The 26,816-nt window shown below is 44.8% G+C and overlaps 1 protein-coding gene across 1 annotated transcript in view; it reads right to left on the bottom strand.

The window, feature by feature from the left end:
• Positions 1 to 15,661: 15,661 nt before the first annotated feature.
• LOC142557835 (uncharacterized) overlaps positions 15,662 to 26,816 on the bottom strand; it is a 41,744-nt gene continuing 30,589 nt past the window's right edge. The window contains exons 4-6 of the mRNA XM_075670020.1: positions 17,030 to 17,194; positions 16,207 to 16,760; positions 15,662 to 15,916 (exon numbers count right to left, since the gene is read on the bottom strand). Coding sequence (XP_075526135.1) covers positions 15,792 to 15,916; positions 16,207 to 16,760; positions 17,030 to 17,194 — 844 coding nt within the window. The 3' untranslated portion in view covers positions 15,662 to 15,791. The remainder of the gene's footprint in view (positions 15,917 to 16,206; positions 16,761 to 17,029; positions 17,195 to 26,816) is intronic.

Below are 26,816 nucleotides of genomic sequence, written 5' to 3'. Positions count from 1 at the left end.
AGCGGGCCGCTAGCCCCGCGGCGACAATCGCGCCCGCTACAAGTGTGCGGCGTTTACATTGGAAGCTCTATTTCTTAAAGCACTGGGACAGCGCTCGTACACACCAGTGCAAAGCAATTACAATGAAAATATTTATATAGCAAACCGTCGTTAACTGCCAATAGTCGAAGGTAATACATTACATTTCGTGAAAGTAGTCGAAATTCCTAACGTGAGGTTAAGTTTAGGGCTGCAGCTCAACTAGCCCACATATATAGCGTAGTATAAATAACTTCCTGGCACCATCAATCGTTAATTTTGTTCGCGTGTTGTAAAGTGCGTGGATCAACTAAACCTGGCGGATTTCTCAGTCGGCCAAAACTCAACACAAGTAAAAGTTTACAGTTCTTGTTTTTATTCACACTTTTCGTACTGGAAAATGACTGACCTCCAAGCAGTGCGAAATCGTCAATCTGCAGAAACAATTTTGATTCACAGCTGGAATTCGTACATATATATCGAGCGAACACAGATTCCACAAGATTCAAACCAATGCGAAAATTAACTATCGCGGGCTGATCAAACGGAACTTGACTATCGCGTATGTTATGACGGCGACATGTTTTGTGGCTTACAGAAAGAAGGTAGCGTACAATACATGTATTTCATTGACAGTATGAGAAGGACCACAGAATTTTAAATTGGCTACATGCATCTGCATGATCAGGAAGTAGCCTATGGAGGAGGAGGAGGAGGAGGAGGAGGAAAGACATTTTATTGATGAGGGAAAAGAAATTGCGGAAGGGAGCGGTGCCGGGTGGGTCCCTATTCCAAGACTCCAGTGGCCATTGCGACCCGCCCAGCTTGATCCAGGAAGCCTTTCTGGGCCTCGAGGTCAGCAAGAGCGAGGATGGCCTCCCAGGGCTCCCTTAGTAAAGTGAGTACCAAAGATGAATTAATGGCATGAGGTCTTTTGGCGCACTCGCATGTTACATGAGGCAATGAAGGCCATGACCCGCACCACGGGCAAGAGTTTGCGTACAAGGTTGGGTTTATTTTATGGTATGTACCTAAATGTGGGTAGGTATGCGTCTGTATTTTTCTATATTTCCGCGCCTCCTCTACATTGAGTAGTTGGTGTGGTGGGGCGCACTGTTGCCGGGTTCTTCGCTGGTGCTCCAGTATATCGCGGACCAGTAGGTGATCGTCTTTTTCATCGTTGTGCGTATCTCCAGCTCGGTTAATAAAGCCTCGAGCTAGAATGCATGCCTGTTCGTGTCCCGGGATACCCTCGTGGCCAGGACACCATAAAATTGCATGATCTTCTTTCTTTCAATGTGTTGCCTATGATCTTAAAGGGACACTAAAGGTTAATATTAAGTCAACGTAGACTGTTGAAATACCAACCCAGAAACCTCGAAACGCTTGTTTCGTGCGAAGCAAAGACTTATTTTAAGAGAAAATGCGTTCTGAAGCGTCCGCGTACCTCTAGCGCAGTTCAAATCACCCGCCCTCCGATTGAGGAGTATTGACGTCATGGTCTCATAGTGACGTTGCGCCGTCGGTGAGTATATAGAGCGGCTCCCGCAGACGGCGCTACGGCTTTTCTGCACAAAACGCAAACGCGCGGCCAGAAAGAGCCAAGACAGCCGAAAGCAGCGCGAAAGCAGAACTATGGTGGCTAGCGGAAGGGAAAGCGCACGACGATAAGCTGGTTCTTTATTTTATGACGCCAACTTCGACGCTCGTTGCAATGGATGACCCTGACAACGACACATTAGCTCGCGATGCTGGGCTCGAGTTCAGCGATTTAATCACTGATGAACGTGACCTGCTGTTGAGGGCTCGCGCTGCCGGCGTCGTTGCACACTACTACGACGACGGCCTGCTTTGAAAGGCACTTCACGCGACTTCAGTAAGTCGGCGTTGAACTCGTAATCCTCTGGACGAAAGTGCAGCGAGCACACTACGTGATTTTTCGGCTCTTTGCCAGCGCGCTGTGGCAGAGGTACGGCACTTAACCACTTCGAACGGAGAGGTTCACTCGTTGGCACAGTGATAAGTAACGTTGGATTCGCCGCTGCAACTGCCCCTGGCCAAGTTCCGCGGACCGTTCGCGCATCCCACGACATCACATGGACGTGGCATTCTCGCTGCTTGTTCCAAATGCAAGTTTCGCGAGCCAGCAGGACAACCGCAGCACGACGCGATAAAGAAACAACTGAAACTCCAAAGCGCGCGCGGCGCAAAGTCGAGCGCGCAGAGTCGAGCGAAACCGAAACCTTTCGATCACCCATACTACTCAAAGGTAACGTCAAAATGTTATTTTTTCTTAGAATCGAATAGAAGTAGACAAGTAGCCTTTTCTTCCGTCTTATAATCTAATGAAATGATCTTTTTAATGCGAGTAGTTGAGTACTAGTGACAAATTATGATGAGGAGTGCTTTCGTCATCGGGCTAGTACCGGAATGTCGCTGGGGGGTCTCAAATCGTGTCATGCATTTACCTCAATTTCTCGGTTACTAAAGCTCTGCGATTATATTGACGCTTTAGACGTTCTAGAGCATTGCTTTATCACTTTAACTTGACTTTCTGGTAACCTTTAGTGTCCCTTTAAGGGCGACTTGTGGTATGTTACCTTGTAGATACATTCTGCATGCCACTTGTAAGTCAGACATTATTAAAGCTGAGCTGTTTTGCTTTTCCTTGGCAATAGCGAGAGCAATCGCCGCTGCTTCCGCTGTAGCAGTGCACCTAGTACGTATCGAGGCTGATGTGTGAAGCGTTCCGTGGCGTGTGGGTTGAACTGCCACTATTACATGTCCTTTGCTAAATCTAGCTGCATCAGTATACAATACGTTTTGATTACTGCTGAAGGTTTTCTGAAGCTGTTTAGCTCTCGCTTGTCTTCTCGCTGTGTGATAATTTTTGTTCATGTTGCGTGGGATCGGGGAGACCACTATGCGTTCGCGTATTGGATCCGGCATTGTGGTTGTTTGCTCCTGGGAGTATTGCGGTAGCAATGGGTAGCCTAAACGCAACAGAACGTTTCTACCTGTACTTGTGAGGCACAGTCGTTCTCTTTGTGTCATAAGAACGGCTGCTCTTAACTCTTCAAATGTGTTGTATATGCCTAGAGCTTGCACCCTCTCGTTTGCCGCATCTGTAGGAAGCCCAAGTGCTGCCTTATACACGCCATGTATTAGTACGTCGATTTCTTTGATTTCCGACGGGGTTAGCTCTTGATATGGTAGCCTGTATGTTATTTTGCTAAGAATAAAATCATGGACTAGTGTTATGGTTTTGTTTTCGTGGAGCCCTTTACCTTTCTTTGTAATTCTGCTTATTAGTCTTGCGATGCTCCTCGTGTTTGACTTGAGAGTCACAATAGTGTGAGTGGCTCTTCTGTTGCTTTGTAACCATAGTCCTAGTATTCTGATCATATTTCTTTCTGGTAACGCCTGGTCACCCATAGTTAGGTAGGTGCTTGGTTTGTTTCTGTAGTTAAGCCTGTGGATACGAATAAACTCAGACTTTTCCGGAGCGCATTGCATACCGTTTTGTTCTGCGAAGTCCTTGACCGAATCGATAGCCTCTTGGATAGTTTGTTCTATTTGCCCTAACAAGCTTTTGCAGGCCTATAAGGTGATGTCCGCATAAAACGTGAAGTTGACGTCGTTAATTTTCTCTAGTTTTCATGCCAAGCGGTTCATTGCGGCATTAAATAGAAGTGGCAAGAGGATGGCACCCTGTGGCGTGCCTCTGTTAGGCATTGGGCGTTTGGGAGATCGAATATTTTCTATACCTATTGTGGCTTTACATTCAGTAAGGAAAGAATGGATGTAATTGTGGATCTTAATTACACAGCCCATTCTTTCGAGCTCTTCAAGTATGAGGGTATGGGAGATCGTGTCAAAAGCGCTTTTTAAGTCCAGCGCTGCTATGATGTTCTAATTCCTCTGATTATTTGAAGTACATGCCGAATGAAGGGGCATATTTCTATAGCGCTTACAAGCGCATATAATTTGCCTATCGTCATACTTTGCATCATATACATATATACAGAAAAGCACGTCGAGTATTAGCACACTGTTCTGACACAACAGCAACGCAAGGAATCGACCCAATTCACACACAAAAAAAACTTAATAGCATTCTTCATCGCCAGGGGGATTACCAGTTCACATTTAATTAGCATTAAGTACTCTATACTTGTATTACTGGTATTATTAATTACATTTTTTGCCGGCAAAACAAACAACATTGCACTTCGTCTATAATACAGGTGCTCAAAAACTTGCACACCAAAGCTGTGCCTAAAGCACCTAAGGTAACGGAGCGTATGGTATCGTCCACGCTCAAAAATTCAGATAACATTGAGAGCTTCAACCTTCTTCAGTCCGGAGTAATGGTGCATCAAAATGGAACAAGAAATTACGTGCGTGCATCCTTTTGCCATCATCGCTCTTGGAATTTGATAAAACATCAGTTTTTTTTTTTTTTTTTGCATTAGCCTTGGCCGTATGTGCGGCCAAAGTAAGGACTGCACAAAATGTATAGCCCAACAAACATGCACTCCAGCGCTTCAGTACAAGTACTTCCCCGACAGCATGCAGATGGGCTGCCGTCATGACAAATGCGTCGAGCAACACTGCTCCTATGTCAGTCCCCTGAGGCTTGCACAGAACTGGTTTACTCATGCAAAACGAATACCTGCTCAGAAAATAAATGAAATACTTGTGCTTACCAGCTGTCATTGGGAAACCTAAAAAGCTTCACCGAGCTGGGATTCCTGGTGTTGGAACACCACAGAGCCGCACAACACATGCGATGCCGCAATTTAGCCATCTTCATCTGATGAACCTGGTTCCATGAGTCTTCCTTTCATTGTAGGCCTGATAGAGTTTCTCTGTCTTACATTTCCCATCTGCATACTTGGGACAGATGACCAAGCGCAATCCGGCATTTTATATCGCTGAGCGAGTGGCAAGGGTGAGAGGAGGTAAGCTCGACGGACGCAAGAAGACAACCACTTCCCGCGCTTAGCCCGATTTAAAATTCACAAAAGGAGGAATAAAAAAATAGGTTAGGATATCCAGCAACCGCTTGGAGAGCACATGTTCCTTGAAACCAAAACTAGCATTCGCCTTTCGGGAGTTGACGCAGTGGTTGTCGATGCAGCTGCGACGGAGTGACGATATGCGTTGACCGGGGTGCAGTCCGAAGGAGTGCACGATGCAAAAAAACGTTTGTTTGTAGCTTGCGATTGAGCATACTTCCTAGTCAATTGCCTCAATAAAATTTGGAAGTGCTAGTTTTATTCTATAGCACAAACATGGGGCTGTCCGTTTCCCTCCCGTAGAAGCCCATGTATTGACAGCAGACGGGAATTACGCAATATTTACTTCACTGTGAACTAGTAATTAAGAAAAGTAAATGAAACTCGGCGTAATGTTAGAGTCATCTTAGTGGCTAATTGTCATATAATTTGTTTTGGAATAGTTTCGATAAAACAAGCGATAAAGCCGTTTTCTGTAACCATACTCCCTCTGCAGACGGCCATGTATCGACAGCAGATGGGAATTCTGCAACGTTTACAACTTCACTGTGAACTAATTATGACAAGTAAATGAAACTCAGCGTAATGATAGAGGCGTCTCAGAAGTCAATTTCAGTATGATTTTTTTTCCAAGGTATTTATGTTTATTGAGAGCTACCGTGCATTTGCAAGAAACTGGAGACAAACTTTTTCGTGTCGACGCGACGCGTAGAGAGACGGACATTGACCACCACCGGAGGGTAGCTATATGCAGCTGCACTGTAAAAAGGTGTGTGACGAAGTTCTACAATGAAAAGTTGGTACTAGGATTTCAGGCCCATCACACGATTGCAAATTACTGCATGTAATTCTGTTATTAAATGCACCATATATATACTGTTTAAAATCGGATTCTTCAAGCTTTATAGTTTGCACTTTATCCAGTGCATATTACGATCTAAGGAAAATCCATGCTTACAAGTGGTGATGCCTTCATGACAACAAGTGGAATGGCAGAACCGTGGCATACCATTTTGCAGGGCAGCAGATCAAGTAATCACCATTATGCTCGGGCTCTATGGGATGCATGACCACACCATGATGAAGTCCTAATAGGGCAGCAACTGTATACAAAGGCCACTCACAAAGCAAAACCCACTGAAATTCTGAAAAAGGCCTTCTTTGAGAACCATTGATAACTCTTCACTTGAGAAGAAATCCCGCTCGTCAATTCCAGATGGAATTCATTCCATGTGATGTTTGAATATGAATATATAAATGCAGGATTATTCCATGACCCCCCCCCCCCCTCCGTCCTATTGTGAACTCAATGCTCTCCAACTTCCATTTCTAAAATTGTGGCCTGTCACTACACCTATACTCTAACGTGCAACACTGCTGAAGATACGAGGTGTACACAGGCACTATCCTTGCACAGTGGAATAGAGTTCCAAGCATAACCGTCTGATTATTAGGGGGATTAGAGTTTTATTTTTGCTTGTTACATAATACGTTACAGTGATACGTGGCATCTTAGGCCCTTTGCGCATGCATGTTGCATACTGCACATTACTGTGGCAGTTACCGCCAGTAACCGCAATAGCCACCCTAATCGTGATTACGTACCAGCATAGCAGTGCCCGTACAGCTCAAACCACCCACCCCCCACCCCCGCTAAGATCCAATTTCTCGCTTCTTACATGCTCTCCGCCCTCATAGCAAAAAAAATGGTAAAATCTGTCATCACTTAGTCTCACCTCATGCTGAGGGCAAAGCATTAAGTATGATTTGTCAATATTATTGAGATCAGCTGTTTTGACACTGCTAGGACTACAGAGGTGGTGCCGAGCTGTAAAATTGTTTTGATTTGCAGTTAGCAGATGGTGTCACAGCATTAGCACCGATGATGCATTGACGATGTGGAATGCTATAAAGACCCAACTGTTCACTGCATCATTATTATAATACTCCGCTCTAGTATGGTACACGATGACGGTGGTGAGCAAACACCAAACAGACATCGAGCAGCTGATGAGGCGCAGGTGAATTATTGGGGCGTTGCTCTTGCTACTGGCTAAATAGGCTGTGAGGAACTACCAAGAAAGTGTACAGATGAAGTAAAGCCCTGCTATCGCATTCCTGTAAACACAGCTTATGGTTACAAGGCCAAAACCTTTGTGTCAATTCACTAACCGTGATGCATGTGCCGATAGGATGGCAAGCAGACGACGTGACATGGATTAACACATCCTGAGGGGTATTCAGCCTTCATAATGGCTAAGCAGTCTTGCAGCTTCCACAGAGGCGCAAGGAACTACTGAGATAGAGTACAAGGAAGTGCATTCTTGAAGTATCACAATGTAGGAAAACAATAGTCCCAAATTTAAGAAAATGCCACTTTTTCCATCTTTCGTGGGGTAAATTTCACATTGTGTTCCATCTAGAAATACCAATGACAGTGAATTTGAGAACATTAGATGCAACAATTTCTTTAAGAAGTTAAATCAAAGTTTAACGTGCTCAGGTACCAAGGAATTCTGTCCGTAGAGAATTCAGTCAGATCACATCTACTGCATCTTCAGGATTGTTAAAAGCACAAAGCAGCAGAATGAACTAAGAGTTTTCAATTCCTGAGCGAGTTTTTTCAAGTTTACAGAACATAGACACAATGCAAGGGCTCTCTACTGGAATCTTGGATACGTGCACACCAACTATTTCATGTCTAGCACACTTTGAAATCTTCTATCCAGCCACTTGAAAAAGATACCCAACGTAAAACATCGTCAGAAACAGTAGAAGTGAACCCGCTACATGACGACATGCTGACACCAGAGCAATGACCCAGCCACCTCACTTCCAACTAATCTCACTGAAACACTTTGCACATATTACTCAAACTTGTAGTACAGGTTCATTCAGAAGCGTTTCAAGTTGTATGTGATACACTTTAAATATTATGAGACAATCATCACTATTTTAATCAGTGCTTTTGCTTTTGATACATTATCTAGGTGTACGCAATATGAAAGTTAATTAGGAAAGTTAGTTAATCTAGGTGTACATGGCATCTGAAAGTTAATTTTCTTTTTAATGAGAAAGAAGCTTTCAAAGTTAGGTCCCTGCTCCACTCATGCAGTGTCGTTGGTCTGTAGTACCTCTTCACTGCAATGCCATTTCAATTTTCCTGTGAAAGCACTGCAGGAGTGCTAGACGTGTAGCTTTCACTAAATTGCAATGCAATTCCCATCATGTTTCCAACTACACCCTCCATGTTAGAAATTGATGCTGTCTTCAGGCATTTATTCAAGGGAATGGACATCTTGCAAAATCCCCAAGACTGCTGTACTGCAGAAGCTCCCTTCATCACAGTATATTGTCAGGGTGTCTACCAAGTTGACATTTCCAAACTCCCCGAGTTTTCCAGGTTTTCCCTGAGCACCTTTGCAAAATTCCCCGAATGAGCCAGAACTTTGTTTTATGTCAAGACAGGCTGACACCACGTTGCCCGATGCTGTCACTCTCTAGTAAGCATGCTCAAACAAAAAAAATGACTTAATCCAGTTTGAATAGTAAGGATTAATATCTATTTTATTTAAAAAGAAAACAGAAGGTAGGTGTTAGTAAAATGCACCGCGAAAGGAATGGTAAAGCCCATTCCAAATTGAGTCTAACATTTTCAAATACGAATGAAAAGGAGATGCATACATAAGTAAATATTTTTTAATATGAGCTATTTCTATCAACTGATAGCGAGCTCATCTGTATGAGGTCCTGAACTTTGTCACAACTAAGGTTCTCTCTCAGCAGCTGAGAAGTCAACCTCAACTGTCCTGACATACTCTCAGCCCGTACACAACATCTCAGTGTTGGGTTTCACTGCTTAAAACAGTTTATTTTGGTTTGGATGAGGGACACCTGTATCTCAGCGTCAGCCAACACTTAGTTTCTTTAGCTCAAGCTCCTTCAAAAAGGCGGCGGCACCTTTCCTCTCCCGTTAATTCCTCAGTGCGTCGGTCCTTTCTGTTCTCATCCTCCTTCTACCACGCTTTCACCACATGGATCATCTGAAGCATCTTCTTGGTCAGTTGTGCAGTTAACGTCCGATTTTTCGTATTCCCTAGGGGCCGCAAAAACATCCGAAAATCTGGCAGTACAAAAATAATGAATGCCTGTCTTTAACTGCCCTTAAAGGCTAAAATTGCCACAGGCACGCCCAAAAAATGAGAGAGAGAGAGAGAGAGAGAGAGAGAGAGAGAGAGAGAGAGAGAGAGAGAGAGAGAGAGAGAGAGAGAGAGAGAGAGAGAAAATGATAAATGAAAGGTAGGGAGGCTAACCAGGACTGAGCCCAGTTGGCTACCCTACACTGGGGAAAGGGAAAGGGGACGGAAAGATTAAAAGAGAAAGTCCACTGGGGATATCAGTCGGTCACTCAGTCTGGATCACAGATGCCGACTCAATCCAGTATCTTTCAAATATCGCAGCAGCGCTTTTGTGGCCTTTTGTAGCTGCGATATGCGAGGCTATGGTCCCAAGATTTTGTTCAAGGTGAACGGCTTTCCATCTAGCTGATTGAGAGCTGTGCAGAGGTCTTGCCTTTCATCTTCAAAAGATGGGCAGTAGCACAGTAGGTGTTCTATGGTTTCCTCGACACGGCAGGCATTGCACTCAGCACTATCAGCCATTCCAATCAAAAATGCATGTGCATTGATGAATGCGATGCCCAAACGTAAGCAGCACAGCACTGTTTCCTCATTTCGTGGAAGACCTGTTAACAGCCACAGTTGCATAAAGGGATCGAGGAAATGCAATCGATGTTGAGTGAATTCAGGTGTATGCCACTTCTCCAATGTCAAAGAGTGCGCTAGCTTGCCGAAGTGTTGGGCTGTGTCGGTCCGCGATAAAGGTATAGAAACAAGGCTTGCTCCTTCGTGTGCTTTCCTAGCAGCTTCGTCAGCAAGGTCGTTGCCAGAGATACCACAATGACCAGGCAGCCACCGAAACACGACGTCGTGTCCTTTCGTGATCATGTGATGGTGCATTTCTCGTATCTCCGACACGAGTTGTTCACGTGACCCGCGACGAAGGGATGACAGAAGACATTGTAAGGCCGCCTTTGAATTGCCCGAAAAAGCTCTTAAGGCCTGCCAGTACATATTACTAGGCATATCGGTGCTCGTACTGCGACAGGAAATGGGGGTGCACGTGTGTATAATTAAGGAATACATACTGTGTCCCGTGACAATTGCCCTTTCCCAGGCTTGTTATGTTTCACCGCCTAACACTAATGTACTGAGGCGAAGCTAACTTTTGGAGACTGACATTACACAACGCACTGTGCTCTGCGAGCTTCAAAGCCAATCGCAAGGATTACAAAGGCGGAGTCGGTGCCATTGGTGATAGCGGCGAATTCTTTCAATGGAAAACACAGCACCGCACGGCAAGGAGCTTAATAGCGAACATAGAAGCAGCCAGACCCAACGTTGCCGCGGTGGTGGTTACGGCTGCCAGCGAATCTGCGTGCGAGTGTGCCGGTTCGAGGCGGCGGGATAATCAAAATAGCGGCGGTGACGGCTTTGATTAATGCCATTTCAGACCTGCAGTCAGGGCAATATACACCGACTATATGGAGTACGTGGTGGTGCCGCAAAGCCATGCAAATTATCGGGCATGTCCGAAAAATCGGGCGTCTAGAAAATCAGTCGTTAACTACTCTGGCAATACATCGTGCCAATGACACGGCGTCAATGACGATTCGTTGCGATTCCTCTGTTACTGGAGCCAGCATTAACACGACTTTCGTTTCCTTTCAATAACGTTACAGCTAATTTTCCCTTATAGAAGCACAAATTCACCGAGTTTTCCCCGAGTTTTCCCCGAGTTTTTCCAGACTGTTCAAATTCCCTGAGAATTCCCGGTTTTCCCGGGTTTCCCGGTTGGTAGACACCCTGATTGTGCCACATTGCGGCTATATAGTAGCAAATAACAACACATTACAGCCGTATTTTAATAGTGTAACAAAATATAGTGGACACTGATGACGAAAAAAGTTTCATAGAAAAGAAACAATGTTTCAACTCCCGTAAGTGCAGCAGTCGCAGCAGCCCTGCGCTTTAGGTACCCACTATACCCAGCCCATTCCTTGGCCTATGGTCTCTACATCTCAATGCATGTTGCCTCACCTTGTGCTTAACGCAGCACACTTGATTTGTTACACTTGATTGTTTATTGAGTGTTATGTGGCCTCTATGCAAACTCAGCCCAAACAAAAAAAAAAATAATAATGAACTGATCGGTTTGTCTTTGCCATTTACCCTACACCACGGAGCAAGAAACCTTTAGGAGTGGAAGCTCCACTGTTTGTGGTGACTTGAAAAGATCACAAGCTCGCAGCGCCACTACCATGCTAGCGGCACCTGGCAGCCTAGAAATTATCGCCATTTCAGTTACCAAGGCAACTGAAAGAGTGTGTTGCTCCTGTTCGGCCGCGCACCTAACAACTTCTACTGAGGGCACACTCGCATGTTTACTTAGCGCTGGTAACCCGGAGGGTGACTGGTGCTGCGCTACGGCTATTTGAGAACAATAAAAAAATGCATTCCTTGTGATGACCGCTATAATAAGATGATCTGCAGCTTCCAGTTGCACGCGGCGCTATTGTTTGAAATTCACACGATGACTTTGATTGGATGGGTATAAGCGCTGCTGGCATTCGTTGAAGGCAAACATGCCTTCACTTTCTTAGAATTTGTGACCAAGTTGAGGTTCACCTGCTGGAGGAGAATGCGGGTGTCGTACAGCACAGCATTTATGACTACATGGCAGCCGAGAAGGCAACAAGCAGCTACCACTTGGTCGGTAGAAGAGATTGCAGCAGAAAGGGTGTAAGGTGCTTTATATCGTCCACCATTTCTTGTAGCATCTGAGCGTACTGCACACACATTGTGTTCTTTTACCTTAAGATGCACAGGTAACAATATGCAAATACAAATATCCATGTCCCTTAAGGACAACGGAAATGCACTGTCCACATTTATTACAAAGGCACGCAAAATATAGCCTCTACACATTACTTGAAACGAATGTTATTTAAACACACGCATAAGTCACATGACAGAAACATCCGCACACACACAGAAGCTCACTCACAAATGTGCATAGTAGTTCTAACACTAAGTCATAACTCCTGACTAGCACTCCTTATAGCTCCTGACTTTGCCCCTATCTTTGTGATCACCCCCTCACACAATGCTCCATTGCTCTGAGCCTGTGAAGTGACTTGAATGAATGAATGAATAAATATTCTGTCAGGTCTAACATGGAGATGGATACTCAGAGGCCTTCGTCTGTTGATGGGGTCGGGAACATTTCTTTGATGATAACATCAGAGTTGAGATTGCGTTCCCAGTCGTTTAACCATTGCACGGATTCCTTCATCACAAGAATGTATTTGCCTTCATTGCGCATAGCGTTGCCGGGGTGTTGCCTGTTCATTGCATCAAATACGTCATTGATATGTTCTGTAAACTCCACATTACCTGCCGCTTCCAGTGCACTGAACACATGCCGCTGAATGTAGTACTTGATGGCCGAAGCCATAGACAGGCTGAAGACCTGCGTTGCGAGTTTGACAAGCATGAGGTCCATGTTTGAGGTGTGTACGTGGCGGCTTGTTATTTTGGAGCATACATTCAAGCCACCAGCATTCTTCAGATCTTCTTTGTGGTCGGCTACATAAAAACACCATTTCGCATACTCTCCCTTTACTTTGAGCAGATGCTGCTTTAATATTTTTTTTAATGCACTTAAAGAGGTGTGGCTTGTCCAAAAATATGTACACCTTTCTGTCTTCATGCATTGGGTGCTCAAAGAAGTGCTTGGCTGTGTACAGTTTCCCACTGACACCAAGCTCAGTCCACATTTTCCTGTTGGTGCTGGCGCCATCACATACAATGCCATCAACAATTGCACCTGCATTTTCCAACATCACTATCACCTGCAGCACCAACTGGCTCAGAACAGTTCCCTTTGTTGCTCCCCTTGATGGAAACACCCCCCCCCCCCCCCAGGTTGTGCATAATTTTCTCCGAAAGGTCAAAACATAAACACAAGTCTGTGGTTGGCCAGGAAAGTCATTTCACCACTACCCTCACCGTAGTCAACAAGGCCAATGTAGGTTAGCGTTTTCGAGTCTACAGATTTTCTTTCCCTCACCTGCACCTCGTTTGTCTTCGGAAGTTCAATTTCACATCTTACTTCTTTTTTGAGAGCTCATTTCAACTCTGCAGTAGCAATGTATTTCCTTACGGTTCTAACGCAGAGCAAACGGCAATATGCAACTTTCCCGAAGAAACCTGTAGCTTGATGGCAAACGAATGCGCAGCAGTAGACACAGTAACAGCTAGTTGTCCGTGAAACGCCTTCCCTGTTCTGACGTAGCTTTCGCGGCAGCTATGCACTCCGTTAACAGCATACGGTGCGTTTCTGGTAGCTCAACTTTCTTTGCCAGATTTCCACTTCGTTGTCTTCTTGGTTGTTAACTTGCTCTTTATACTTGAGCAGTTCATCGATGAGTTTTTTTTTTTTTTTTTTTTCCCATGGAGCCTTAACTTTGAGCGGTAGAAGGCAATATGCTGCCTTCGCAATGTTTCCAACTTCGGTCTCTCTGAAGGACTCACTGGAAGTCGTGTACGTGTCTCTTTCGCTCGTTTTTCTTTCCACGCTTTGTGAACATCCAGCGTATTGTCTAAGGATCTGCATGATCTGCATTGTGTTTCAGACGCATCAAGAAGCAGGGAACAATTTCTATGCCTCCAGAATCCAAGTTTGTCAACTGCGGCGCATTCTAATTAGATACCAAGAAACTTGCTCATCGCAGGACCCCCGAAGCAGACAAAGCTTTTATAAAACGTGGCAAGCAATTCAGTGATGTCTGGGACATCATGGAGGCTAGAGAACTTTGAACACCTTAATGCTCACTTCGCACTCGAAGACATATTGTCTTGCTTTCAGCCCCTCTACACACATTGCAAGCTCTAAACTTTTGATCATAGTAGCTGGTGAAGTTGCTGAAGCTTTCCGGAGTTCCGCAAAACAAATACTTTTGACGCCTTCCATACTTATTTCATGGCGATACCATGCTGAGTTCGGCAAGCTGACAGGCTTCTCTTTCACGAGTTTGTGAAGCAAGCATTGTTCAGGAACCACATGACTGCACGTCTGTCACAGAAATGCTGGTAGCTTTGCACTGCTTTTCTAAGGCGTGCACAGCATGTCGGAGCTACTGGTACTAGTACATGGAAGAACGTTGTCGCGTGAATGCAAAGAGAGCTGATTTTCCTTAAGCTCATAGGCCTCACCCGCTGTGTCAACAACACTGACGTTCACCGCCGTTGATGTTCCTGGCTTGTTGCATAAACTCGTTCTTGTTGTTTTGACAGTAGCATGACATTACGCTTTCTGAGGAGTCCACTTCCTTTTCGGGGATGTCAAAGATGCAGGAAAGAGCCTCTGGATGCAGTCTAGGTTTCTTCAGGTGGTCAAGGATTACTTCACCTCTAAGTTCACCGCAGTTCTTATCATGTCTCATCATGCTGCTTGTGAAATGCTTCTCACAGAAGTAATCTCTTGATGTGAGCCGACGGCCGCCCCAGGAATCGCCCATGCTTGCAGACGTTCAGGATCATTCGGAGCCTTGACGATGCTCACCTTCTCCCTACAACACTTGTAACCACTTCTGCAGTTTTAAACAAAACACCTGCGTCCCATCTTAGTCTAGCAAATTCCAAATGAGGACACATTGCACGCAGCAGCGCTGTTAGTATTGCGGCCCTCGAACAGACACTACACTAACTGTTGCTGTTTGACTTGAGGGTGCACAAATACAACATTACGGCGTGCCTGCTGAAGCAAACGCCCGTGTCGTCTACTTGTCGTCTGCTTTGAGTGTAAGACACGGGCACCGCCAAAGAGAGCCTGCCCGCGCTGCCCGCCCGGCACCTCTCTCTCTCTTTTTTTTTGCTGCGGCTTGTACAACACACTGCAAGGCGGCACCACTACGCACACCCTCATCGGCGCATACAAGTGTTACGTTATCTGGTCGCCCATGCTCGCCCACGCTAACGGGAGTTTCACCTCCTAAATAGTCTTCCTCTGTGTCCTACAAATTGGGTTCACCCCTGCCACTATCAATATGCTTCACCACAATATGCAGGATGCTTCACTGCATGAAGGGTTACGCATGTGCCAGTGTTGCATGTAATTTATGAACTTCCTATGATATGGCATTTGAGGACAATTGTGCAAGAAAGCTGACTTGAGGTGCCCCAAAAAGCCTAAAAGCTTCGAGCAGTAATCAACCTACACGAATTTGCAATGTGGACAGTTTACTCTCATTTTCCCTTACAATTACCTGAATTTTCCGAATGCCCAGAATTCCTCAGACTTCTCCAGGTCACTAGGCAGACACTCTGATGTGTTTCTGGGAAAACTAAATCATGCTAGTGTCTATGCTTGTTGAAATTACTCTTTTTACGGTACTTAGGATAGCTTTGAAATTATGGATTCCCATTCTGAAACCATGCAGAATGGTGCCAGTAATAATCTGTTTCATGCACTAAATACCATGCTTTAATTATTTACACACAGTGGTTCTCCAGCTTTATTCGAATCTCAATTTAAGACTTTCCATGTATTTGCTACACTGGTGCTGATGCCTCAAAGGCACAAATGATGGCTACAAAGAACAGCATTTTTTATCTTTGGTACTGAGAGGGATCACCTTCGTCTTGACTTGGTGACTTGCGGGCTATTGGTCTTGGGAGTATCAAGTCGAGCGGTGCGTTTGCGCTTGGGTGCAGTCTCTTGTGGCTCCTCTTTCGCCTGCCTGCTGGACCCCTTGACTGAAACAGAGAGGGGTCTATTATTCAGGCTATGAAACAGACAGCTATAACATTACGTTAAAAGACATGTTTTTTGCCGCAATTGAACACTCACAAAAGAAAGACACATAAAGACAACACAGGCGGCTGTGTCTTTCTTTTGTGAGTGTTCAATTGTGGCAAAAAACATGTCTTTTAGCAAGCACCAACTAGGCCAACAAGCAGTTCTGTTGCAACATTACGTTGCATGTTTTGGATTAAAAATTTAGAAGCTGAATACAATGAAGGTGTGATGCACTGTAGTAACTTACCCGGAGTGGTATCGTCATCTGCTTTACCTCTCCCTTCAGATTTGCGCCCAGGCATTTCCTTTGCTTTAGAAGGTTCACTCCGTTTTGTTCCGACTGAGGTGCTGTCCCCTTTCGCTCCTCCTCCACCTTTCGGCTCTCCTCTTGGGTGATCTTTGCTTTCTCCCTTGGATTCAGCCTTGGAATCCGCCTTGCCATCCGTTTTGCTCTCACCTTTGGAACCTTTTGTGAAGGACTGTTTGTGCTTGTCATGCAGCCCGTCTTGATGCTTACTGTCGGACTTTGTCTCTGATGTCTTTGATGACTTTGTGTCTGGTTTGGTTTTAATTCTTGGCACACCTTGGTTGTTTGAACTGCTGATATCAGCTCTCTGTGCTTTGGTATTACTTGATGCTGGTGACTCTAGCCGGCCAGACTTGTGACTTGGTGTGCTGTCATTTTTAACTTTGCCATGTGCGTGCTCTGGCTTAACCTTGCTGGTGGAGGACGCACTCTGCTTTGGCGTGCCCATGTCACCCTTTCGTGACGTTGTTCCTGATGTGGACTTGGCCCCAGACCTGCATCATAATTTGCGCACTTAAATTGTCAGCCTGTAGATATGCTCAACACCTCTTTCTGCAAATTATAGTTGTCATTTTTTGCATGCTCTTAATGTAGAAACTGTGTTGCACAGTAGTGATGACACAATGAGCTTCCAGCAACCTCACATCAGTTGTGCTTTATTGCTACAATTGTTAAAAACGTTTACTTGGTTAGTAAGCTTATAGAATGAATGCGGCAACCCCTTGTCATCATGTCTAGGTGTTCAAGAAAAGTAGGGCCTTGCCTGGAAGCTGCCTCTGCCTCACTGCGCCTTATTTTCCCGCCTGCACTGGGTACAGGCGAAGACTTTGCTGCATTCCAGTCACCTTTGCCCGTCTTGCCACCGGTGGCTTCAGGCTTCTTGGATGCTGAAGAGTCATCTACGCGCACTTTACCACCCATGGAGGATCTGTGAAGGCCAGAAAGTGAGGTTCTTGTTATGTTTATGGGGAGCATGCAGTGTGCAAACAAGTATGAAATTCCTTCAATGCAAAGGACTTGAAAAAACAAAAAAGTGCAGCAACTTTCTCAAAGAAGTTTAGGAGGCAGTCATCTGATATGCTCCCACAGTGACGATGTGGTATTCGGGCAAGGAGTAGTGTTTCTTGGTACAAGAGACTGAGACATGCGATAAAAAATGTGTGTTATAGCACATGACTCAAATTGTACAGTTGACTTTAATTAATTTTACTCCAATGGGACAGACTAATTTACTGAATTATTTCACAAGTCAAATTAAACAACAGGCAGAAAAATGCAAAAACTCAGAGGATTCATTTGTTGGTCAGTGTTTGATCTAAAATGCCACCAAAATGAACATGCGACCACTTTATATGGCTTCAAAGTTGAAAAATAATGTAGAAGTGACAGTAAGTTGATTTGGTATGAAAAAGACAAAACCAATGCACTTTACCTTCACAGAATGAAAATTTATTTACTCTAATGTCCACGGTCATCCCTCTCAGTCAGAACTTTATTGCTGTCCGTGAAACATAACATGTCCTCTGTATGATCTATTGTTTAATATTCTACATTTATCAAATGGCCTAGCAACAATTACAAACACAATGGTGGCCCATGGCTAGACTAACCACTTCTCTAGTTCTTCCTGCAGTGCACGCAGTTCTCCGGAATGCCAAAAACATGTAGTGCTACTTGTGCCCACTAGCCTAGCATGTAAAATAACAATCTTTTGAATGAGCTTTTGTAATCAGACTGAAAGCAAAGCACTGCTATCATGCTATGCAAGTAGTTGCTACTGCTACCTTGTGATGTCAATGATGTTAGCTAGGCTGGCTCTGACAGTAGGCTGTTGTGAATGCTGCAAATATGGTTTTTGCTTAATATGTGACTGCACTAAGCAGACATTCTTGGACAAATTTTCTCTAAAAGAAAGACCTGCATTATAACTGGGTAAATACTGTCAACATTCATTATGAACTAGCATTGTTGCTTAAAAATCTTCCTCAGGCAGGCTGAAAATGGCATATTGAAAATGGTCCAGGAATAATGAAAGTTTGGGCCCATAGAAATGTATGGGCACCAGATAGGACCGTTAAGCATGATAGAATTTAAAAAGAATGAATTAACCAGAGTCAAATTACCAGAAGTCTACTGAATTATGCAAACGTTAGGTCTCCAGATTGCCAAGGGCATTCATTAGCTGTTTACCACAAGGCAGCCCTCCCATTTATCAGTGCCCATCCAGATGTCAAGGCAGCATTGGTGCGAACAGTTGATGGGTCAACAAAAACCCCTCTACCTGGGCCTTACAACCTGAACTAATTGATGAATAAGGCCAACGTTAAATGCTACCGTGTGAACGGTTTCAACCTTGGATTCCCAGATTGCTAAATATGCGGGGGCGTAGGTGCAACATCAGAGGCAGAGTTCAACGGAATGGTGCGATATCATGGGCAGGATATTGCAAACGATTCAACTACTGTGACTGGCCATGACACAATCAGGTTCCTTAGTCTAGTCGCCTAGGGAAGACGATGGTATTAAAAACAGGGACCTTTTTCCAAGCTATACAGCAAATTCTATTCAGTAAATTTAACATCAACACCACATGTGTGACAAGAAAGCCAGCATGAAAATGGTACGCCAGCGAGGAGCTGCAAAAAATGGCATTGAAAGATGCCACCTATCTTACGGGCACTGTGTGCCGGGAGCATGTTCAGCTAATGCAGCGGCGAATACGTATACAGGTACAGCTACAGCCAAATGGGTGCTACCTCTTCGCCTTTTCTTTGAGAGTTTATAATTTTCGCATACAGTGCGCACATACAGTCAATGTGCACTTCTTTTGGAAACTTTCAGAAAAACTAATGCATGCCTTTTACTGCCCCCAAAGGATCAAACTGCCACAGGCACGTCCAAAATAGCTTTGAAGGCGTGCGAGTACATTAGGTGTATCAGTGCTCGTACTGTCACAGGAGATGGCGGGTGCACGCGTGTGTAATTAAGGAATACATACTGTGTCCCATAACAATTGCCTCTTCCCACTCTTAGTATGCTTCACCGCAGTACTTCGCATATGCTTCACCGCATAACACCGTTATATTGAGCCAAAGCAGACTTTTGAGAACCGGCATTATGCAACTTGTGCTTTTCGAGCTTTGAAGCCATTGGCGAGGATTAGAAAGGCAGAGTCAGCGCCATTGCTAACGGCAGCAAATTGTTTTAATCAAAAACATGGTGCTGAGCAGCAAAATGTTTGGTAGCGAACGTCGAAGTAGCTAGGCCTAGCGTACCCGCAGTTGTGGCTACGGCTGCCAGCGGATCTGCGGGTGAGAGCACCTATTCGAGGCGGTGGGATAATCGAAATGGCGGGGGTGGTGGCTTTGATCACTGCCGTTTCGGGGCTGCAGGCATGGCACAAAGTCCGGAAAATCGAACGGCCAAGGGTTTTCCTGTCCGAAATTTCTTATACATTTACTCTATGGGGGTACCGTAGCGGTGTCGCAAAAGGTGTGCGCATTATCGGGCATGTCTGAAAAATTGGGCGTCCGGAAAATCAGTCATTGACCGTATGCATATTTATCCATTCACCACGCCTTGCATGTGCATGCAAAAAGAGCGAGAAGCGGCACAGTGACAGCCGGGAGCGCATTGTATTTGTCATATGTTGGTAAGACAGATGGTGCACCTTTTTTTTATTTTTTCTTGGTCACTGCACGCGTTGGATAGGGTAAAGCAGAGTTGTAGATAAAATGCTGTTATTCTTGATTTAATGGAAAGCTATAATGCAATCGTGGCATCAACAACTAAAGAATTTCGCAACTTCGATCTCTCATTCCGCAATGTTTTGTGACAAATACTGTGTCACTACCCAGACCAACATACGAGCAAATAAGTGTATCATAACAAAAAGCAAGCTCAAGTAGTCTTAACCAGCCCTGAATAGCTCTTCCACAGAAATAAAATTATCATCCACATATTACACAAATAAGTGATAGCTGTGTGGTGCAGTAGTTTCATTCGACCTTACATTTTTTTCTTGTGCGCATGTTACTTTCTTTCGTATTAACTGATGTGTGTTTTGTTAGTGTCCAATTCGTTTCATTTGTCACGCATGCACATGTGTGAACCTTTTATGGAATAAACAGTGTCGGTGCATCTGCACTGTTGCTCGCCTTCGCCATGTTCATAATTTTTGCCTTGAGCAGCAGCTGTAATACAGAAAGTTGTAATTTAAAATTACAGTGAACTCTCGTTAAGACTAATTCAGTTGAGCTGCATTCTCACATATAACAAACAATATGAGAATGTTTGTTTGGTTTCCCATAGACTCAATGCAAAAAAAAAAATCCGCTTAAGATTAACTGCCTCAGACGTGCTCTTCAGTTAAGACGAACATTCAGAGTGACCGCCTCCACTACCGATCCTGGAGGCTAGGGTGCGCGCATCAGGGCACCCTGCTGGAGGTATGTGGTGCACAGTGCCTGTGGACAGAGGCGAAAACAAGAGGAGGAAACAAAATGAGGCAGTGACGTTTCATTTCATGAACGCGAGTGATGCGCAAGCATATGGGTGCTATAGTGCATACGAAGCTATCAGCCCTCGGTGCGCTTAGACTGTCCGTATCACAGATCGTATTAAAGACAGGGCTCGTGCGGCCACGCTATACACAGCAGCCACTGGTGTAGAACATCCCCTTGTAAACATTTGCTTACTAACTAAAGCATAGTGTCAGCGCGCACAGGCAAACATGAACACATCACACTCGATGACCGTGGGCGCTTGCTTTCAAAACTCTGGCGTGAGGAATCACGGCACCAGCAGCAAGCGAAGTGACCTTCGCGCTGTCTATCGCTTCAACACAAATTGAGCTGCAAGAACACAGCACACGCAAAGCTCCGAGCCATTGGCGCACCTAGACTGTTTCCCTAAAGCAGACTGCATTCAAGATAAAGCCGCGGGACCGAAGTACAACACCCCCTCCCTCCCCTCCCGGTGCCACGGAAGATGGCACGCTCCCCCTCCCCTTCATTTTCTCCTTTACGCACACGAGATTCAGATGCCATCGTCGACTCACCGTCGCACGCTTTCGCTTGCACATGTACCGTACAGCGCGCAAAAACAATGTTAGCACGAGACGAACCCTCTATGTCCGTATCGCAAACGAAACATGTAGCAACTGCCAGAAGAGGTCAACCCAGCGTGACTCTGCATATCTTCCTCCTCCGCGATACTTTGCCTCATTTCTCCTTCCCCACTTCCCTCAACGTCACCTAGACTTTCAGCTAGGGTGCATTTCTTTGCCGCGCGCTCAGTGCACTCCTTTATACTTTCGCTAGCTAGGAGCCTGCACCGATGACCTGTGAGGCAGCAGATGCCTGCTTTAACTCCCTAGTGAACTTTTTGCAGCAGTATGAAGGCACAGAACTTTTAAGGTCATTAACTGATATGAAATCGTTTGTGGCTGCTTACAGTTTTGCACAGAAGCATCAAACGTCCATCACGGACTACACGAAACCAAAAGAGTACCACTTGAAAACAGTTTTCTATTAATTTCAGGTAAATAAATGCTTTTTATGTCATTCCCCTCCCCCCCTTTAAGTTTACTTCATTTACCGTTTTAAAGTAAGACATTTGGATGCTTCGGTCATGTTGCCAATTATTCTTCTGATAAGACGAACTTCCGATAAGACAAATTTTCATGGTCCCTTTGAGTTCGTCTTAAAGGGAGTCTACAATATGTGGTTTTAGAGGCGAAAACCAGGATCTACTTATGTCAGGCATGCTGTAGCGGGGGCTGTGTATTAATTATATACACCACCTTTGTTTCTTGAACGAGCACCTAATGAATGGTACATGAGTTTTTTGCATTCGATCTCCATCGGAATGGGGTCGCTGTGCTGGAATCAAACCCTTGCGCAGTAGTGCAACACCGTAGTAAGTATAAGCTACTGTGGCAAGTAACAGGGAATAATCTGTGACACCAGTTTACACAAGTTTTTCACAGAGCTTTGATTCCCTTCTTCAAGATATTTTGGTGCATACAAAAACACGGGACAGCATCCTGCGTCAGGTGTAGCCGATTGATTGTGCGGTACTTCCACAACTTCACCATTGATTGTGCGGCAAAAAGTACTTTTTCGATGAACGCAAGCTGCTTCGAAGTGATGCTAACTAATGTATACACGCCACCGCAACTATGCTGGTCACGAGAATGCCCTTTTTCATGCAGGCCGCACTATTATGGATCACCACGTCAACGCCATTGTGCTGTCAAGGCAGCTGCTGCGACCTGGACTACCACTGGTACATTTGGCGACAAACTGACAGCACAGTCAACGCAAGCGACGCCGGGCCGTACCCGCTGCCTCCAACTCCGGACCTTTTCCACATCTGATAACCAAGTGCTACGCTCTTCGCAGCCGCTTCGGATGGACTACAAATACTACCACCATGCTGCAATCACTTGGGGCATGCCACCGCAACTATGCTGGTCACGAGAATGCCCTTTTTCATGCAGGTTGGTTACTTGCCGAATACTAATTGCATTCGCTCCGATAATGCATTTCTGCTTGCAGTTTTGTGCCCCATTGACGCCATTGATTGCTTTCGGAAAACATTGTTCATATCTTGTCACCAATGTATCAACGCCTACGTCGTATGCCTTCTGTTAGTGTTGGCTGGGGACGTCGGATTAAATCCAGGACCCGATGGGAATAGTAATTCTCAGCCGTCTCTTGAATCCATTGCTATGGCCATAAGCCGCATTGAATGCTCTTAGAATACTGTGTTAAGTGAACTAGCGCTGATTCACGCTGCTCAGTCGAAGGTGGAGGATTCAATTTGTATCCTCTCGTCGTGAGTCGACGCCCTAGAAAAATCGCGGAAACAAATCAGTTAAGTTGCACAAGCTCTGTGGCCAATCCTGATATGGCTAAACTTTCCTCAGATATTAAACTACTTTCGAACAAATGCGACGACGCTGAGAAACGTCTCCGCCACTCAAACTTACTGTTTTTTGGGATCACTGATAAGCAAGATGAAGCGTGGTCACAGTCTGAATCCCGTATCATTTCATTCTGCTCCCAGGAGCTATATATAACCATTAATAGTCGTGATATTGAACGTGCCAACAGACTTGGCCACTTTCAGCCAGGAAAAAACCGCCTGATAATTGTCAGTTTCATGAGATTCAAAGGCAAAGGGGAAATTCTGTCTGCCAGTTCAAAGCTAAAAAACTAATCGTTTTCAGTCCGTGAAGACTACTCTGCGCATGTGCGCTTGGCAAGGAAGAAACTTTTTTCGTATGGTCAGCAAAGTAGCTTTTTTCAAAATTCATTTTGATAAGCTTATTATGAACAACAAACAGTTTGTGTACGATGCTGGAACTGATTCTGTGGTCGAGCTAAGTTCATAGCGCTCACCGCATGCACCTAAGTCTTTGGTGCACCGCCCTTTGGGAACTCCCAAGCGTGCTAACCCTGCCCCAAGAAATAGATCTGTTTCAGTTTTACTAACCAATATCCGAAGCTATTTTCCAAAGAAAGACGCTGTCAAAGCTTTATTGGATGACAACAGCACCGATATCGCCATCTTCACCGAAACTTGGCTCACAACTGCTATACAGAATGACGAACTTTTACACGATGATTTTTCCAGCGTGATAGATGTGGTCGCCGGGGAGGTGGCATGATGGTTCTTGTTAAGGGCACCCTGGTTTCTTCTCCTGTTGAAATTAATAGTAAAAGCGAAATCCTTTGTGTCAACATTTCATTGGCTCATAGCGCCACTATTATCATTACCTGCTACCGGCCACCTGATTCTGATCACTCCTTCATTGTCGACCTAAGTACCATTCTACTTGATATCAAAAACTTTCCAGACATTGATTGGGACAACCTAACTGCATCTTCACATCATTCCAGAGACTTTTTGGATCTTATTCTTTCTTTCAACCTCCCTCAAACTGCCGGAATACCAACTCATAGTAGTAACACCCTTTATCTAGTCCTTGTGTCAAATCCTGAGCTAATTCAGTCATTGTCATCTACCGCCGGTTTTAGCGATCATGTGTTAGTGTTGCTCAACCTCGATATTTCAATTCCTTCGTGCCAACGTTCAGTAAAGTACATTCGCGACTACAGCAAAGCAGATTTTTCCAAAATCAATGAGGAAATGGTCGAATTTCTCCAACACTTTGAACAATCAGCTCCTAATAGGTCTATTGATGAAAACTGGTCTTCCTATAAAGAAAAAATTATCTCTCTAATAGAATCCTATGTACCCATCATTTGCATTCAGGGTGATGCCAGGAAACCGTGGTTTAAAAATTTATAAAGAAAATTATGTAACAGAAAAAGCAGTTGTTCAGGGAAGCCAAGAGCTCTAATTCAGCATTATAATGGGAAAAGTACTTAGAGTGTCTGCATAATTATACAAAGTTGCTGAGGAGCACGAAACGACACTTCTACAACAAGGACTTACTTGACATCCTCCGAAATAACCCAAAAAAGTTATGGAGTTTGTTAACTCCCAACCATAGTGGCTCACATAACATCTCTTTACTATATCAGGATGGTTCTGTCATTCCGAAGGAACTTCATTCTGACGTTTTGAATGTGTACTTCACGTCCATTTTCACCCAGGAACCAGCTGTTAATATTCCTATACCGCCCAGCCCAAATTTCACTCAAATGCCACCAGTTAGTATCTCGGCAGAAGAAATCTGTAAAATAATTGATAACTTAAAGATATCCCGTGCCCCTGGGCCTGACAACATATCTCCTAAAATCCTTAAAGGCATAAAAGTAATATCCAGTCGCGCACTACAATTAATTTTCACGCAGTCTATTTCCAGTGGCGAAATTCCATCCAAGTGGAAGGCAAGCAGAGTGGTACCGGTTTTTAAGGCAGGAAGCCGCCTCGATCCATCAAATTATCGTCCTATCTCGCTAACATGCATTGCATGCAAACTTGTTGAACATATAATTTACTCCCACGTGGCAAAGCAGCTGGATAATAATTCCTTTTTCCTCTCAAACCAACACGGATTTCAGGCTGGCTTTTCGTGCGAATCTCAACTTTTTGAATTCACGACTGACCTGCACCTAAAACCTAGACTCACCCTTTCAAACTGACGTCATTTACCTTGATTTTCTTAAGGCTTTTGACCGTGTTCCTCACCAGCGTCTCATGACTAAACTTTCTTGCCTTTCACTGGACCTGCTGATACTTTCATGGATTCACTGCTTTTTAACTAATCATTCGCAGTACACCGTCATCGAAAGTCATCCTTCTGACACTACTAACATTATCTCCGGAGTCCCTCAGGGCTCTGTTCTCTGCCCGCTTCTGTTCCTAATCTTTATCAATTACCTTCCTGCTAAAATTCCATCATTCATTCGTTTGTTTGCGGATGACCGCGTTCTCTACCGACTTATCTCTACTATTACTGATCAGTCATTGCTGCAGGATGATATAACCTTAATCCAAAATTGGTGTTCGACATGGCTCATGCAGTTAAATGTATCAAAATGCAAGTTTATGCACGTGTCTCGTAAAAGATCTAACCTAGGCTTCTCACACATGCTAAACACTACTGCGCTATCAAAAGTGGAATCTTATAGGTATCTAGGCATAGAAATAACAAGTACAGTCGAACCCGGCTATATCGAACTCACCAAAAAACGCCTATCAGTTCGATATAGAGCATAATTCGATATAAGCCTGCTAAATAATTGTATGTCATAAAAGCACATACCATTTATAAAATCACTTTATTGATGAAGCTAGCTTAGTTTCCCACGAAATAGTCCTGCATTTTCTTCTGCTTGGGCAATTTCGCTGCGTGCGACGCATGCACTTTTCCACTTTGTTTAAGAAGTCGGAGCAGCTGAGGCCGCAACATTCCGCATTCGCGCAGAAGCACCGGACTAGTGCGAGCACACAAATCACTTCAGAGGATGTGGGCCAAAGACGGTCGTTGCTGTCCTCATTGTGCCCACTTTCACTTGTGCTCGGCACGATGTCGGCAATGTAGTCTTCATTTCCGGGATCTCCCGTGGTCGCGACATCGTCATTTGCGCTCACAAACTCGTCCACCGTTGATTCGTCAACAGCTTCCGGAAATTCTGACAGCTCACTCTAAACTTCGGCAACACCGGCAACGGCTTCGTTGCATTAATCAGAATTTACAGTCATCAATCACCGAGCACGCGGAAGTCGGTACAGCTGAAGCTATTTCGGATGAACCATGAACCACTCGTACACGGCCGTGCGTACGCGTCGGGCGCCACCGGCACCGGGTCGAGAGTTAGGCCACTTTAGCCCTAATTTCCCCCTTGAAGATCGCGCCGAGAGTGCACCTCAGAATCTTGTACGTTGCAGGGACATCCGACTTCTCACCGCGTTCGACCCAGTTTATGATTTCGAGCTTCACGACGAAAGGCGAATTCTGCCGCTTCATCACGGCAACACTACGGGAGAAGGCGCACAAGGCGCACACAATGAACCAGAAAAGCAGCGAGACAACTCGCACTTTCGCCATCTTGCACGACGAGGGCACAAGA

This window comes from Dermacentor variabilis, chromosome 9, assembly GCF_050947875.1.
Source record: "Dermacentor variabilis isolate Ectoservices chromosome 9, ASM5094787v1, whole genome shotgun sequence".
NCBI lineage: Eukaryota > Metazoa > Arthropoda > Arachnida > Ixodida > Ixodidae > Dermacentor > Dermacentor variabilis.
This window is presented reverse-complemented; position numbering and strand designations above follow the sequence as displayed.